The following is a 17,608-nucleotide window of genomic DNA, read 5'->3' as shown; positions in this document are numbered from 1 at the left end:
CTACCATTCTGTGACAGGAGCTACAAGCAGCTCTCTGGGGGATGCTGGAGAATAATCATAGTGCAGTTGGCAGCAGCCTGAATGGCATTCCATCACCCAACTAGCAGAGAAGTGGTCTACTCTAGAGAGCTGTCTTGCATCCCAAAAGCCAATTCTGGGGGACTGAGTTGTGTATCTAAGGAAAAATGCAGTGGCAACTTTTCAACGCTAGCTATTGGCTTATTTGTTTTCAAATCTTAACCGAGAGAGGCTAGAAACTCTGAATGCCTTATTAGGTTTATAAAGTACCTATCTATTGCTGTAAGTGCTGTAGGGTTTAAAAAATGAAAAAGTAATAAAACCAGAGACCACCCAGTCCAATCCTCCAACCCATAGCTCATGCCTCCTTCCGAAGGCCCAGTAACTGATCTAAATGCATTTAGGTTGATCTGTCTTCCCCTTTATTGAAAGCCTGGGGATGGAGGGGAGTCTGATTCATAAACTAATCTCTGAATCAAACCGTAACTTCTGTTTTGAAATAGCTTATCATTAGAAATAGATCTCCAGTGTTGCTTTTAAGACTCTAGATGATGGAGAATCACTTAACCACGAGAACTACTAATCTTATGGATATAGTTGCCTTTAAAAAAAAAAATAAAATAAAATTTGTGATTTATTTCAAGTTTGCATTGGTCTCGCTTCAGTTTCTAACCATTGGATCTAGTTATGCCTGCTTCTACTAGCTTAGTCTGTCAAATCTTTCCCATTTAGGTAGGCATGTGTAGATGGTGATTGTCACCCTTAACTTTCTCTAGAGTGAACTTAAATAGACTGAACTTCTTTGGTCTCTTACTGCAAGGCATGATTTCCAGACCTTGAATTAGTCTTGTAGCTCTTCTGCATTCTTTGCAATTAACCTTCTTTTTTGAAGTGTGGCCTGCACTGGACGCACTATACTCTGAGTCAACTGGTTATCTATAATAAGCTTTTCAGCCTAGAAGGCTTACAAATCCATGGTCTGAACTGAGGTGGAGAGCAGGTATCACATCAAGGGCTCTTCATGGCAAGACAGCGCCAGTCGCCTGCTACTTCCTATTCAAACAGGAGGTTTCACTGACTCTGGTTGCAGTTGTACACTGGGGGACAGGGTAGCCTAGATTTACATTTCAAGGCTCTTTCCTTAACCCTTCTCAAAAACAGGGGTGATAAGGTTACAAGTTGCGTGAACTCAGAATGTCAGTTGTGCATGTATACAAGTTTTACCCCAGGGATATAAATGGTATGCCATAATGCTACACTTGAATCAGCAGCAGTGGAAAAAGGGGATGAGGCAATGCGTGGGAAGATCAGGAAACTAGAGATCTTGGAGCATGCCATCGCAACCGCCAATTCAAGGAACTCTCTGCATATAGCAAGTAAGCTTGACTTTAAAGCAGTAGCGCTTCCAAAGGCCCTTCTGTCTGGTGGACTAATTCAGTGTGCACCTGTTTAACACACAGTTGTATAACTTCTTATTTTGTCTCTTATCGACTTGGTATGGGAAGGAATCTGCTTTATTTTCTCTGCTATCGTTAAAGTAGATACTTTAATGAAACACTGCAGAGGGCAAATTATCAGCCTTGCTACAGCTTCATATCTGCATGTGTTTAAAAACAATCACCTGAAATTTACTGCAAGTTGAAGTACCAAAAAATAACTTTTGTAATAACTCAAGACAGTTTACTAGTTTTCCCATCCAGTGGGAAGCTATGTGTAGAGTGCAAAAGCAGGAAATGGAACTCTTCCTTTTTTTCGTTTTTCAATCTTCCCGCCTCTCCCCTGCAAAAAAAAACAAAACACAAACACCAAAGCAAAACACACACAAACCCTCTTATTTTCCTTCCTGTTCTTACCCAGCTCTTTCCGAATGGCAGGCCATGAGTTCATTGTGCTGGTGAAGTCCTGACTTCTGAAGCAATAAGCGTCAACACTTCAGGCATAAGAATTTATAGTAAATGTCTCTCTGCCATTTTCTCTGAAAGTAAAACTGCTTGTTTTTGGGGGGAGAGGGAGGAGTAAGCTAGCTTGTCCTGAAAGACTTCTGACAGAACAAGTTCTAGTGGACCCATGCTGTCCATTTGGTACACTCTGCACAAAGTTTGGAAAGTTAATATGAATTAGCTTGTGTGCTAAATATCACTGTATACTTCATTCTCCACAGCTTTTTCATTGTCTTTCAAGCAATTTCAAAAGTGGCTGTAAAAACTTAACCCAGAAACATTTTAGTTCCATAATTCTTCTGTGCATATTCCTTTGAATGAATCACTTTTGTGTTCCCATGGAACTATCCATAGTAGAATAAGCAGAAATATAGACTTCGGTAAAAAGTCCTGTGCAATTTGGGTGGTATTGGTTGCTCAGAACAGCATGGAATTCAGAATGACTTGTTCTTGTGTTTTAAATGAGGCCCTCTATTGTTACTAGATCATTTTAGACTTGTTCTAAAATTGCTAATAATTGTAGGCTAACTGGCAGCATGAGAGCAATCCAGGAATTTGAAAGATTTGTAAAAATAAATATTAGTGTTATATATGAAGTCTTAAAGATGTTCTGCTGTTGGTGACCTAATTCATTTTCTAGTCTAGAAGAGAGGTTAAAACATCAGACTGTGGGACTAAATCTAAATTTCATTTTCTCCTTCAAGATCTTAATTTTGAGGCACCCATAGATCTGGATAGGTAGATCAAACATAAAGCTTGGTGACTAATAAAATATTCTGTTAAAATTTTGCCAAAAAGTCTGATATTTGCAACTATTTGAAAACACTAAGTAGCTGTAATCTATTTAGTATTGTAGAGCGCGAAAGCAAAATTGGGCCCTAATCCTGCAAACACCTAAACATGTGCTTTACTGCATGCATAGGAATGGTCCCATTGAAGTCCATGGAACCACTTAGATGCATAAAGTTAAGCACCTGTCTGTGTTTATAGGGTCATGGCCTTCCCATAGAAACTGTAATCAGTGTTTTAAGCTGTGCTGTACAAACTTCTAATAAGTTTATACTCTTCAGTCTGAACAGGAAGTACGAATAACTCAGAGTGAATTTGACCGTCAAGCAGAGATTACCAGACTGCTGCTGGAAGGCATCAGCAGTACACATGTGAGTATCTAAAATGAAGAAAATGAATAAAATTGAGACCCTCTAAAATAACTACAGGAAGTTGCTTGGAAAAACTTTTAAAATGCTAATTTTCCTTAACACCTTAAAATGTGTTGCACAATACATACCCATTTGAATCTCAACTTCTAAGCTGTAGTTACGGTCCAGCTAACTTAACTCTGGTCTCCCCAGGGCCCTAGGCGCCCAAAGGGTGGTCTTACTTTCCTCTAAGCTGCTGTGATCCCCACCACCACCAGACCCACCCTGTGTTGAGGCTACACATTACAAAATTACTGTATATTACAGTAACTCTTTAATTGGGCAGAGAATTAAGAATGGTGGGCATCATACAAGTATCCTATCTCTCAGGCCTGAAAATGTTGTTTCTAGAGCACTAACATCCCAATTATCTTGTGAGTCTGGGTCCTGAATTTGTGTCGTCCCCCGTCCCTTCCCCAGTTCAGAGTTGCCACTGATGCTAAGCTACCAAGCCAGCCTTTTTAATGTAGGTATAGTATTCTTCATATGCACTAAAAATTTGAAACCTTCATTATATTATAGGCACATCATCTTCGCTGTCTGAATGATTTTGTTGAAGCTCAGATGACCTATTATGCACAATGTTACCAATATATGTTGGACCTCCAGAAACAACTTGGAAGGTAACAAAACTGCAAAAGCTTTGTTATAGTTACAGCTTTGTGTAAGGACTTGTTTAGAGGTAGGAAAACTTGCACTGTTGGAACTACATTAATGTAGTGATAGTGCTGCAAACCTCTAATGCAGATGTGCTGCACTGGTGCAAAACAGGGTTTGTACCAGTGTAACGAAGGTGGTGATGTTGATGTTGCACCAGTGGAGCAAAAATCCCAAACCTGTAGATGGAGCCAATGCTGTGAAGCATAAAGCGAGACGGAGACTTTGCGGAGTCTATAATTAACGTGATCACTTCTGGTAGAGATCTAGAGGATTCCTAGCAGTATACTGCTAATTATTCTACTGTGTTGGTGGTGATTCATGCTAGCAAACAGCTGTCAAGAAGTGTTGACATGCAAGACCTTAAGATGATTTGAGAACAGGGGTGTTCTCCAAAGTTAGAGCAGATTACCAGTAAAGCAATATACTATGGGGAGAAATATATTTCATAATACGAGAAGCTTGGTGGGGAAATTAATAGTAGCAACTGAGTAGGTAGACTACTTGCCTAGAGTCTGGATAGCTTAAGCTTTTTTTAAAAAGCAAGTGGAAGAAACCATCTATTGCCTAAAAGACTCTTTAATTTGATGTGCTCTGTATTCTAAAATGCTTTAAAGAATCGTACTGTATGCTGATAGATTCTATACATTCCCTACAGCTCCCTCTTTCAAACCCTTTGTCCCAATCAGAATTTTTCTGAAACTATGGTGTATGCCAGACCCCTTTATTAAATGGAGAGCAAGCTTTCTGGAATCGGTGTCCATGTGGAGGTTTATAATTATTCGGGAATAGCTATTTTGGAGTATTTCAAGGTGTAGACAAGCCCTAATTGGATAATTTCTATTAACAACCACTTCTTTACTAGAAGAAAAGATTCTCTTTTGCAGCCACTTGTAAATTATAAGCTGCTTTATCTAGAACTCTTAGCATACCTGCTGAAACACATTCTAACATGTGCCCAGTGGCTGGAAATTTTTTTTTTTTTGGGATGGTGGTGGTAACTGAATTTTACCATTTTACCATTGACTTGCCTTATCAAAACAAATCTAGAAATAACTGGCATTTGAAACTAGTATCTTTTAAAATTTGAAGCAGTGTTATAATTTGCACTAACTCATTTATAAGTTTTGTTATGTTGTTGGATTCTAAATGCATATGTTGTATGGGGGCTTCTAAATCAACAAGCCCAAAACATACATACAGTAGAATCTTAGTTACAAACTGTCTAGTCAACCACACATCTCATTTGGAACTGGAAGTACGCAATCAGGCAGCAGCAGCAGAGACCAAAAAAAGCAAATACACTACAGTACTGTTAAATGTAAACTTTTTTTTTTTTTAAAAAAAAAGGAACGTTAAAGATTTGACAAGGTAAGGAAACTTTCTGTTCTTGTTTCATTTAAATTAAGATGGTTAAAAGCAGAATTTTTCTTCTGCATAGTAAAGTTTTCAAACTGTATTAAGTCAATTTACAGTTGTAAACTTTTGAAAGAACCATAATGTTTTGTTCAGTTACGAACAACCTACATTCCCGAGGTATTCATAACTCTGAGGCTCTACTATATGAGGCATTCTATTTCTCTATATAGATAAGGAATGCATAAGCTTTGCCTTAATGAGAGGGAGAGTGTAGTAGCTATAGCAGGAAAAACTTAATACTCCGGGGTCTTTTCTTGACTTATCACTACCTTGTCACTTAAGCCCTTTGCCTCATTTCTTCCACTTATAAAGTGCTAGTTATGAACAAGTGAAGAGGTATAATATCTGTAAAACACATTGAGAGCCTCCATGAAAGATGGTACACTCGTATAAATTAAGTAACTTGTATACAACACATACTGCAGAATCAAAAGTTGAAGAGAAGCTACATGAGAATAAGGGCATGGATTTCTCGATATCTTAAATTGTTATGATAAGTCAAATGAAGTGTTTTTGGAAGACTGTTCTGAGTATCAGCAAATGACAAGAGTACAGACTTCAAGAACTAGGTTGATAATCTATAGAAAGCAAATAGGACTTGCTTTAAACATAGTAGTTTTAACCTAAAGAAGATTGTTCCTCTTAACTAATTTCTTTGCCTAGGCATGTAAAAGTGCTTTTATTTTTAGCATGTTTTTACAAACTGCCTATGTTCTTGGAACTATGTCAGTGTGGTCTTGAAACTTGGCCTTAACTCTATCTCCATAATCCTGCCGATGCTCAGTCTATGGCTGAAAAGTCTCGCAAACTGCCCTATGAAACTTGCATCTGCTACTCTTGTGGGGATTTTGCAGAAAACGGCAGGGAAGCAAAGGGAAGCCACTGAGAACTGACTACCATGGGTACAGTTTTTGGGGGCTGAACGCTGCTTCCTGGATCCCAGTGCTAGTTATGCTCCCCTTCTATGTGCTAGGAGCCTTCCTGTTTTTTGTGCAACAATGAATGCCTGCGGTGGGGCTGGGTAAGAGGAGGGTGGGGGAAATGAGGGAAGGGGGTGAGGTGAAGAAGCAGTGGGGAAGGAAGAGAGGATGGAATAGGGCAAGGGGAGAGGAATGTGGGAGTGAGGGGGAAGGAGCTGGAGAAGACAAGGGGATAGGGGAAGCAGGAGCCCAGCATGCAGCATCCCCTCGGCAGCAGCTGGGGCTCCCCTGTTAAGCAGGCCCATTGAACATTCACCCTGAGAAGCCCTACCCCCAGACCCTTCTGACGAGCCCCCTACACCTGGACCCCCACCCCACTGAACCACAACTAGCTGCACCTGGACATCAAGCCCCACTCCACTGAGCCCTCCACACTCAGACCCACTCCTGTAGAGCCCCTTTTCCCTACACCCAAACCCCCCTGCGGATCCCCTGCAGAGTCCCCTTGCTCCTTCACCTGGAACCTTCCTCCCCTCCCCCACCCATGAGCCCCTGTACATCCAGATCTCCCACTGAGCCGCCTGCACCCAGATTGCCCCGCACAGAAACTCTCACCACACACCTGGATCCCTCCACATGAAGTCCTCCAGACTTAGATCCTGTTGGGCTAAGCCTGTCCACCCACACCTGGTGCAGAGGGGCAGGGCCCTGGGGTGTTTCTGAGGCAGGCCCAGCCCTTGCACTGCGTCAGGATCAGGTGCAGCTGTACTGCCAAGTCCCAGTACCAGGGAAGGTGGGGGCTTCAGGGTGATATCCCACCTCAGTGCAGCCAATGGCCTGTGCTCCTCATGCTAGAGCCACATTTATTTATTGACAAATAAAATTTGAAGGATTTTAAATTTTTTTTGGCGCAGAACTACCACAGGAGTAATCTACATGACTTAAAACTATAGTGGTGGTTAAACCAATTCCTGTCCTTCCTGCTATATATCTTGGACAAGGAAGTCTCCATTGTACTAGTCATGGAGCGTGACAGGACAGTTTCTTGAGTTGCACTTTTCACACTGGATAGGGCCGTACATTTCTAAATAGATGAGGCATAGCTGGAGGATATGTAGACCACTGGGCTTGTGTACTAGCTGAGTGACCACTGGAGTGCTGTCAGATACAGGCAACAGCCAGACTTTCTGCAGAAGCAGGCTGCCAAGCAAGAAGGGCAGATGCCCTAGCTTATTTTCTATCTTGATTGAGGAGATGAAATTATGTTCTTGTTTGGGTATGTAGTTACTCTGGGGTTTGCAGCCAGTAAATGCAAGTTCCAGCTTGCTCATGGTAAGACCCCAGCTCTTAATTTTACTTGAAATCCCATTAATGCTATTCTGTTGTGAAATAAAGTAGGCAGGGTAGGGTGAAGTCTCTTCCCCACATCGGGAGAGTGAAAGGGGTAGCACCAGTGGGGTTTCCAGCCTGTGTAGGAGGACTGATTGTGGGGGGGGGGACTGGGGATCCGCAGCAAGATGTCTGAGCAAGAGTGGCTGGAACACTTTGTACATAGACTGTATGGGAAGGTGTGGGGCAGAGTGAAAGTGGGATTTGCACAACAATGGCTTCCTGTGGGGGGGGTGCGGGGGTGGTGGGTGGGTGTGTGTGTGTTTTTAATGGGCAATATATTCTCTTGTCAGAGGAATTGCCCGAGTTGTAAGTATTCCTGTTCATGTCCAATAGCTGGATGTTTTGTTTGTGAAACTGATAAAACCTATCATTTATGAATAATGCTTAGTAGCTAGCTGTATCAGCTATAATGGTTCTGCTTGTGAAATCCATGAATCAAAGGTGATTCCCATTTGGGGTGTTGACAGATACAACTGGCATGAAGAGAACTACACTTCAGACTTCAAGGAAGTAATAAGCTCTCACAATGTGTAGTGCCGGTTAGACAGTTGGTAGGAAAGGTCACAGGGTCATATAGTTGAAACTCTTACTATAGTGATGAAGACTTGCTTGCATGTGTGTTGAAATAATTCAGTCAGTGGTCATCTTGTTTCTCCACAGCTTTCCATCTACCTTCCTCTCTAACAATAATCAGTCTTCCTCGACCCCAGCACCAAGTGTTTCTGCTTCCTCAGTCTTGGCTTCTGGCTCTGCTTCATTGCCTTCAGTAAGCAATTCCGTAAATACTTCAGGCTTCAGTGAACTGAAAGCATCAAGTGGCAGCAGGAAAGCCAGAGTTCTCTATGATTATGATGCTGCAAACAGCAGTGAACTATCCCTTCTTGCAGATGAGGTAAGAGGTTTTTTTCTAAATAGCATAGTAATTTAAAACCAGTATACTCATGACTAACAAGTTTAAATGTCTTAAATACTATTTTAGGTAAATTATGTATTCAACATAGAAATAGTGATGTAAGTATTCTGGAGTGGAAGCTATAAACCTCTCCGTGTAACCTAATGCAGTAGCTTTCAACCTTTCCAGACTACTGTACCCTTTTAGGAGTCTGATTTGTCTTGCATACCCCAGGTTTCACTTCACTTAAAATCCTACTTGCTTACAAAATCCGACACAAAAATACAAAAGTGTCACAGCACACTATTACTGAAAAATTGCTTATGGTCTCATTTTTACCATATAATTATAAAATAAATCAATTGGAATATAACTATTGTACTTTCATTTCAGTGTACAGTATATAGAGCAGTATAAACAAGTCATTGTGTGTATGAAATTTTAGTTTGTACTGACTTAGCTGTTGCTTTTTCTGTAGCCTGTTGTAAAACTAGGCAAACATCTAGTTGGGTTGACGTATCCCCTGGAAGACCTCTGTGTACCCCTAGGGGTATACGTACCCCTGGTTGAGACCCACTGATCTAATGTATCAGAATTTCACTGTCACTGAAGTGCCCGGTACTTGCATATCCAAATATCATAAAATGGGGATAACTTCTGTGAGGCAGGCACAGTAGGTGTTATCTTATGAGTTAAGCAGTTGGGGTTCAATTCTGCCATCCCTTTTCATGTTATATAGTACCTCCCTCCATTAGTACCCATTGGTGTTACCATTGTAATCACTGAGTCATTAAATTCTGCTTAGGTTACACGCAAGGATGAGTGCACAAGCACAAAAACTTGATTTCAACAGAGAACCTGGAAAGAAATGGCACTATTAGGCTTTTATTTGACAATAAAATCTATTAGAAAGTGCTAATTAGCATTATAGGCTGGGATATTAATGCAGCAGGGCACAGATTATCCAACAACTTCTTGGGAATGCATTGGAGACTTTTTATTACAGAAGGTGGAGAATGGAACTAGGTCAGAGGCTATTATGGGTTCGATTCTGACAAACGAGGAGTAATTCATTGAGAATCTGAAGGTGGAAGACAACTTGGGTGAAAGTGATCATGAAATGATAGTTCATGATTCTAGGGAATGGTAAGAGGGGAAAACAGCAGAATAAAGACAATGGACTTCAAGATGGCAAACTCAGAGAATTGGTAGGTAAAATCCAAAGGGAAACAAGTCTATGTGGGGAGGCAGTTTGAGAGTTGGCAGCTTTTTAAAAAGACATTATTAACGGCATGAGAGCAAGCAATATCAATGTGTAGGTAAGATAGGAAGTATGGTAAGAGGCCATCCTGGCTTAACCAATTAATCTTCAATGACCTGGAACTCGAAAAGAGCCATATAAATAGTGGAAACTTACAAAGGATGAATACAAAAAAACCCCACAAGAATGTAGGGACAAAGTTAGAAAAGCTAAGGAACAAAATGAGATTAAATTAGGTAGGTATATAAAGGGTAACAAAAAAGCATTTTACAAATACATGTGAAGCAAGAGGAAGATGAGGGACAAGGTAGGCCCATTACTCAATGAGGAGGGGAAAGACAATAACAGAAAACTCAGCAATGGCTGAAGTACTAAATGCCTTTTTTGTTGTTTTTTCACCAAAAAAGTTAGTAGTCATCAGACAAACATAAAGACCATCAATGTAAATGAAATAGGATATCAGGTTAAATAGGAAATGAACAAGGTAAGAATTACTTAGGTCTGGTCTACAGTATGGACCTATATCAGTGAAAAATCCACACCCCAGAGCAATGTAGTTATACTGATGTAACCTCCCATGTAGACAGTGCTATATCGGCAGGCGAGCTTCTCCTCTTGGGGAAGTGGACTAACTATGCTGATGGGAGAGCTCTCTCCCGTTGGCTTAGTGACTTCGTTCAAGCACTAGAGCTGTGTTGATGAAGCTGCACCGTTGCAGTGTTTTAAGTGTAGACATGCCTTTAGACAAGTTAGAAGTCTTCAAGTCAGCAGGGACTGATGAAGTACATCCTAGGATACTTAAGGAGCTAGCAGAAGAGATCTCTGAGCCATTAGCTATTATCTTTGAGAACTTGTGAAGGATGGGAGAGAGTCAGAGGACTGGATAAGGGCAAATAAAATACTTATGTATTAAAAGGGGAATTACAGACCAGTGAGTTTAACTTCACTACACACAAAGATAATGGAGCAAATAAACAATTTGTAAGCACCTATAATAAAATGGATTTGTCAAGAACAAATCATGCAAATCAACCTAATATCCTCCTTTGACAGTGTAATAAGACTTGTGGATGGGGGAGGTAGCAGATGTCATCTACTTTAGTAAAGCTTTTGATACTGTCTCATAGTCCTCTCATAAGCTAGAGAAATATAGCCTACATGAACCTACTATAACAGGGATGGGCAAACTTTTTGGCCCGAGGGCCACATCTGGGTGGGGAAATTTTATGTAGGGCCATGAATATGGGGTTGGGGTGTGGAAGGGAGTGCAGCATGCAGGAGGGGGCTCACGCAGGGGGTTGGTGTGCAGGCTCCGGCCCAGCTCCTCTTACCTAAGGCAGGCTGCCTGCCTGCCCTGGCCCCGCGCCGTTCCCGGAAGTGGCCAGCATATCCGGCAATGGCTCCTAGGGTGGGGTAGGGCAGGTGGCTCTGCTGCATGCTGCCCTCACCTGTGGGCACCACCCCTGAAGCTCCCATTGGCCGGGGTTTCCTGCGCTCCCCTTCCCTAGAGGCCGCAGGGATGTGGTGCCGGTCGCTTCTGGGAGCGGCGCGGGGCCAGGGCAGGCAGGGAGCCTGCCTTAGCCCTGTTGCACCGCAGGGCTGGCAATCCCGTGGGCCAGATTGAAAGTCCTGATGGGCCAGATCCAGCCGCGGGCCATAGTTTGCCGTCCCCTGTACTATAAGTAGGTACACAACTGGCTGGAAAACCATACTCAGTAGTTATCAATGGCTCACAGTCGAGCTCGAAGGGCATATCGAGAGGGGTCCTTCAGGGATCTGTTCTGGGTCCAGTTCTGTTGAATATCTTCATAAATTATTTGGATAATGCCATAGAGAGCACACTTATAAATTGAAAGCTGAGCAGGGTTGCAAGCGCCTTGGATAACCAGATTAGAATTCAAAATGATCTGGACAAACTGGATAAATGGTCTGAATTAAATAGGATGAAATTCAGTAAGGACTAATTCAAAGTACTACACTTAGGAAGGAATAAGCAGTTGCACAAATACAAAATGGGAAATGACTGCGTAGAAAGGAGGAATGCAGAAAAGGTTCTGGAGGTTTTCATGGATCACAAACTAAATATGGGTTAACAAAGTAACGCTGTTGCAAAAAGAGCAAACATCATTCTGGGATATATTAGCAGAAGTGTTGTTAGCATGCATGATAAATAATTCTACCACTCTGCTTACCACTGATAAGGCCTCAACTGGAGTATTGTCCAGTTTCTGGTGCCACATTTATGGGAGGATATGGACAAACTGAAGAAAGTTCAGACAATAACAAAAATGATTAAAGGTTTAGAAAGGAGGAAAGGAAAGATTGAAAAATAAATTGGGTTTGTTTAGTCTGGAAAAGAGAAGACAGATGGAACATAAGTTTTCAAGTGCATATAGGTTGTTTTTTATTGTCAGGAATATTTATTCTAGGTCAAATGTTAATGGTGTATTTTTGTTTTTAGGTGATCACAGTGTACAGTGTCCCTGGTATGGATTCAGACTGGCTGATGGGTGAAAGGGGGAATCAGAAGGGCAAAGTGCCTATTACTTACTTAGAACTGCTAAACTAAATGGCTGGCTTGAATAAAGACTGCCAGTTATGGTGACACCATATTTATATACAATTAACTTTATATAAAGCAGGTTTAAGTGTCTTCCATGATATTGTCTTAAGGGATAAGAATACCAGTCATCAGAAACTGGCTCTTCTGCCAGTATTGTTGCATGGTAAATACTCTGTTCAGACTTAATTTGTGTTTAAAGCTTTTATTTCATGTGCCAAGAATGTTTCCTACAGAATTGTTTCTACTGAAGTTTTCACTAATACCAAGCTTCTACTTTTGAGTAATCTAGACTGAAAGCAGGAGGCACTGTTTTCTACTGAATTTTTCATTAATGGCAAGCTGCTTTCCTCACACAAAATAAATTTATTGTGAATTGATATCAGTCTGACTCCAGTTATTTGCTCAGCATAGTGAATAGCCAAAAACCAGGTGTTAACACTTTAAAAATGAAACTATATTTGTCTCTAGTTCTCCAACATGGCATATTGAATAGGAACTTGTTGACATTTGTGGTTAACAATTAATGATAAAATTAAAATAAATTTTAAAATAAATTGAGTTCCTAGTTGAAAAGCCAAGGTTTTATTTTTATTTTTTTATTTATTTGGTGTTTTTGTTTTTCCCTCATGCCAAAGCTTTAATAAAGCAAACACATGAACCAACCCAAACTTTCCAACTGGCTTACTGCAGTCTACTCAAAGAAACAGCCAAGCACCAGGAAAATTCTAGATATTCATTCCATTGAGTATAAATGTCACAGGATGCATCATAAATGTTTGCAATTTTACTTGCGTTCATCTGTTTGCATTCGCTATAAGTAAGAGAGGATAGTACTGAGGTCTTGGGAGAAGAAAATGACCCAATGATTTAACCATAACTTCCACTGATGACATTGACCCCAGAACACAAGTCAGTGTCAATTTATGCTATTTTTAATTGTCCCTTTCATGTAACGAATGCATTTTGCATCAGATGTGGTTTTAAGTTCAAGGTCACATATAGGCAAAGGTGGGCAATTCACTAATTTACTCTCGCGCTTCGTGTTTATTAATACTAACTTCAAACTAATCAAAGGACTTAATTGAATTTTCAGTAAGTTGTCAGTTGCATCTTATTGAGATGCACCAACATATTGCTGCCACAGAGCAGCCTTGCTCTTGAAAAGGATAATGGGGATCTAATGCAATGTCATTTATTAAATAGTGAAAGTAGATAAAATGTCTGGAGATGATCAAAACTAACTCTTAACAATGTATATGAAAAGGAAACCCAGAACTTGTCGGAACATGCAAGAGATCTTCCGAGGGCCTAACACAACTGTGATGGGCTAGAATAGATAGCCAAACAGTTGAACTCCATCTTATTATTTATTTATTTTTAAGAGCAGAGGTAAAAACGGAGCTGCATCTGTTTTGTTTTTCTAGGTAATAAGACTCTGCCAAACAGTTACCATTGTATCACTAAAGGTGACTTGGTGCACTCTGAACAGAAGGGGAGGTTGGGAGGAATGCACAGACATTAACGCTTGTTCAGAAGCAGAACACAACTTCACTGCAATTAAGCTAAGAATTAATTTGCAGAAACAGCCCCTGGTGCCCCCTTAATTTTCTTGACCGCTGATCTCCTTGATTTTTATGCTGAACTCCTTTGGAGTGGGCTTGTGACTGACAGTTGACCCAACAAAGGTGAAAAGTGCCCCAGTCACATTGAAGGGCTCAACCTTCTTGCATCTTGCCACCTGCTGTGTCTTATACGTATACCTTCTGGTGGCATCAGCTTTTCCTGCTCCTGCCCACTCTTACTTCCTAGAATGTTATTACTGTGGCCAAGGGGAGCCACAATGAACAGCTCTTTCAGTGTTACAGTTCGGAACTAGAGTTACCATTTAGACCTTCCTTTGAATAAAACACTCAATATTGTGTGGAATATGTTTCTTAGACATACCTATAATTTATGTCTACACTGGCTTCTGGACACATGTCCCCTTACGTGTTTGTGGCAGAACCCTGCTTCCATCTGCACCTAAACCGCAGAAACACAGGCTTCCAGGCATGTACAAGGCAAGAACGCTAGCACTCCTGAGGGGTGTGGGTATGATCATGCCTTGGAGTGTGGTGTGGCATGGCCCCCTACCCATGCCACTATGTAGTGTGGATGAGGGTAAGGTATATGCACTGAATTAATTAGTCTTCTAGCCCCTTTCCCACAATGCATTGCACTTTCTTGCCTGACTCTCTAACCAAATCTACAAAGGTTCATCACACGCACACACATATATACACACACGGAATATGCAAGAGCAGCTGCCTGGTCAGCTGAGCATGCTCGGATGCTGCTAAATCTGTGATTGAAGTTCACCATCCTCCACGGCCTCTCCCACAACACCAGGAACTTACACCTGTACCGGGAAGTTCTGGAGAGTTAGTGCAAGTGGGCATTCACTGCACCGTGGCCCAGGGCCAGGACTGGATAAAGCACTCGAGGCTCCAGTAATAGAGGTCAAAAAACTCCGGCAGTTACTGTGGAAGGGGTCCTGCAACATATCCCTTCTTCAAGGAGCTGAACCAGGTGCTCTCCCAAGCTCCAAGTACTGAGCTGGAGGTGATGGATGACCCCCTCCTCAACCCTGCTGGCTTTGTCATCTGGTGGGATGCTAATGGAGGCAAGGTCGTGGAGGCAGCAGGAACTATGGAGAAGGAGAGGAGCATGTTATTCCACACCTCTACCTGGAGGAGCCAGTTCAGCAAGCCTCTCCTGAGGAGTCGGAGAAGGACCCTGAGACTCAGTAGGATCCAGAACCCAACTCTGGTAAGTTAAAACCTGGCTCTCCTGGGCAACATGCTTCCTCTTTCTCTGGGACTCCATGCATGATTGGAAGCCTCCCCCCTCCCTGTACATGCCTTGAAGTCTGTGTTTCTGGGGTTTAGATGCAGACGGTAGGGGAGTTCTGGCATAAACATGTGAGTGACCTGTGTACAGAAGCCAGTGTCTATATAGATATATGTCCAAGGGGCATGTTCCCCCACCCCACAGCTCCCAGTGGTCGCCAAGAGACAACTGCTGTTCTCTGGACGCAGGGGTTGCATTTCCTGGTGTTGCAGGGACTAGTTTGGGAACAGGTGAGCACTTGAAGTGGTTCACTCTCGCTTCTATGCAAGTTCTGTCTGCTAGCTTAGACTATAGTCTCTTTCCATTTGAATTATCTCCCAGTTCTGTGAGCATATGTTGGCAAACGTTTGGTGCAGCAGAAACTCCAGCTAGTTCTTAAGATTCAACAGCAGTGTAATTGGGCTTGGTCTACCTTCTTGGCTTCCAAAGCCTCTCTATTAAGCAATTATGTAAAGAGTTGAAAAGTTGTACAAACTTCTCTTTCGCATAGATTGCTGGATCCCCACCTCAGAACAGTTAAGCCACCTTCTCTCTTTCCCCCATGCCCCACCCCCCACAAACCCTCCAGACTGGTACTTCCAAAACTATGTTCTCCAACAGCTAGCCAGTCTGAAGAGGAAAAAATGGAGAACTCTTAATGTTGTCCCTGAAATAAATGCCCCCCACCAACCCAATCACACACTTTCAAGGCATTACACTTTTAAAAACCATTAGTTCATGCTACCTACCATTTTCAGAAGGTGCTCCTTTCTCGGTCTGTAAAAGACATCTGAATGAAACAATGGCATTCCTCAGATGCTGTAAAGTGCCCATATCTTGGCCTTCCACCGCAAAGTTGTGGGAGGGTTTCATACCCGCTTTCAGAGGAAAGATAAAGTATAGCGCTGCTCTTGAGATTGTAGTTGCAGGACGTTTGGCTGAGGAGACTGCACCTGTTCTGTGCAGGGACAGTAGGGCCAGATGGAGAAAGTTACTTGAGGACCTGCTCCCTGGGCTCGACAGGGAAAGCTCAGAGCAGTTTGAGGGAATGGGAGCGAAGAGCTATGGAGTGGAAGCAACAGACTGTAGAGTGGGAGGAATGTTTTTTCAAAGGCAGGAGGGATTAATGGTCCAGTTCCTGGAGCAGGACTTGTGGTTCAAGGAATGGGAGCTTGCCCCAAAGGACCCAGGAGCATGTCCTGTTGTAGTCCCTGTTACAAGTGGTGGTGGAACAGATTTGGGTCCTGCTTGCCACAATAGCTGCTGCCAGTATCTGAGAGCTGGCACCACCTCCTGCATCTGCTGCCCACTGTGCTGCTACGGTGGAGGACTCCCCTCCCCAACCTCCATGATGGGGGCGTGGCCTCAGGACTCCAGGCACAACACCCTGCACAAGTACCCAGAACCCCTCATGGGGGAGATCTGTGACAGTGCAGCAGAGGGATGAGCCTGAGACTGTGCCTGACGGACACACGTCTGTCCCCCCGAATGCCATGCTGGAGATGCCCTTCTTTATGTCCCCTGCCCCTCACCTCAAATGTTTTCCACAGCTGTTCCCCACCCCCTCCTTGTCCAGGGGGAAGGGAGGTCAAGGCCAAGGAGACTGGGTCATAGGCAGTGAAGTTTTAATGTACTTCAGGGAGTCTGATTTGTTTGTTTCTTTTTAATGTTCAGAGTTATGCTACATGCACTAGTTTCAATAGAAGTCTGTTTCCTTTACTTGTGTGCAGACCCTTCATTTGGGCTATAAGAGGGTACATTTTTGTCCCGTCTCCCGCTTTGGTTTGGGCCCCACCAGTCTGTGCCTTAAGTGGTGTAATTGCCCAGGACAGAGAAGTGCAAGGTCCTATCTGTCCCTCCCAGAACTTCCAGTCAGTCCACCCTGACCCCCATCTAGATATGTGAATATAAATAAGCTGGAGACGTGCTGAAAGTACAATGTGCATGGAAATAAGTTAACTTTGTTAACGGGAGTCTGGGAGAAGAAAGGGTGGATAAACTTCCCTCTGCATTTGACAAAACAGAACAGGAAAAACAGTGATGTAACTGTGCCATCGTGCACATGTCCTGTCCTGTGCCCACTCTGTCCCAAAGTATTCACCTTCAGTCTCTCATGTTACAAAATGCACAGCATGCCACAATAATGGGAATGGCATTGGCCACACTGGAATCCAATCAGGTGTGTCAGGATCACCAATGAGCCTTCTGCCATCCCAAGATGAGTTCCACTCCTATCCTGAAGCTGCTTAGTGTGAAGTTGTATTCTAATTTTTGCCAGGTTGTTGATGTCGGGGTAGGGTTTCGTTAGCCAGGATAGGAGTGGTTAGACGGGGTCCCACAGCATGATCCTGGGTACAGAAACATATAATTTCTGGGGAAATAAAGTCCTTTCCTTCCACTTCAAGTACAGTTCCAATCTCCTCAGCACCCTGGTGTCATGAACCCTGCCTGTGTGTCTGTCACTGTTAATGAACCTGTC

General features: G+C 42.6%; 1 protein-coding gene across 4 annotated transcripts in view; it reads left to right on the top strand.

Moving 5' to 3' along the window:
* The window catches only part of SH3GLB1 (SH3 domain containing GRB2 like, endophilin B1), a 33,983-nt gene extending 21,345 nt beyond the window's left edge, over positions 1 to 12,638 (top strand). For all 4 annotated transcript variants that reach the window (XM_073357160.1, XM_073357162.1, XM_073357161.1 and 1 more), the window contains 4 exons: positions 3,029 to 3,118; positions 3,680 to 3,780; positions 8,206 to 8,437; positions 12,160 to 12,638. In XM_073357160.1, coding sequence (XP_073213261.1) covers positions 3,029 to 3,118; positions 3,680 to 3,780; positions 8,206 to 8,437; positions 12,160 to 12,267 — 531 coding nt within the window. In that variant the 3' untranslated portion in view covers positions 12,268 to 12,638. The remainder of the gene's footprint in view (positions 1 to 3,028; positions 3,119 to 3,679; positions 3,781 to 8,205; positions 8,438 to 12,159) is intronic.
* The last annotated feature ends 4,970 nt before the right edge of the window (positions 12,639 to 17,608 follow it).

This window comes from Lepidochelys kempii, chromosome 8 (assembly GCF_965140265.1).
Source record: "Lepidochelys kempii isolate rLepKem1 chromosome 8, rLepKem1.hap2, whole genome shotgun sequence".
NCBI classification, from domain to species: Eukaryota; Metazoa; Chordata; order Testudines; family Cheloniidae; genus Lepidochelys; species Lepidochelys kempii.
This window is presented reverse-complemented; position numbering and strand designations above follow the sequence as displayed.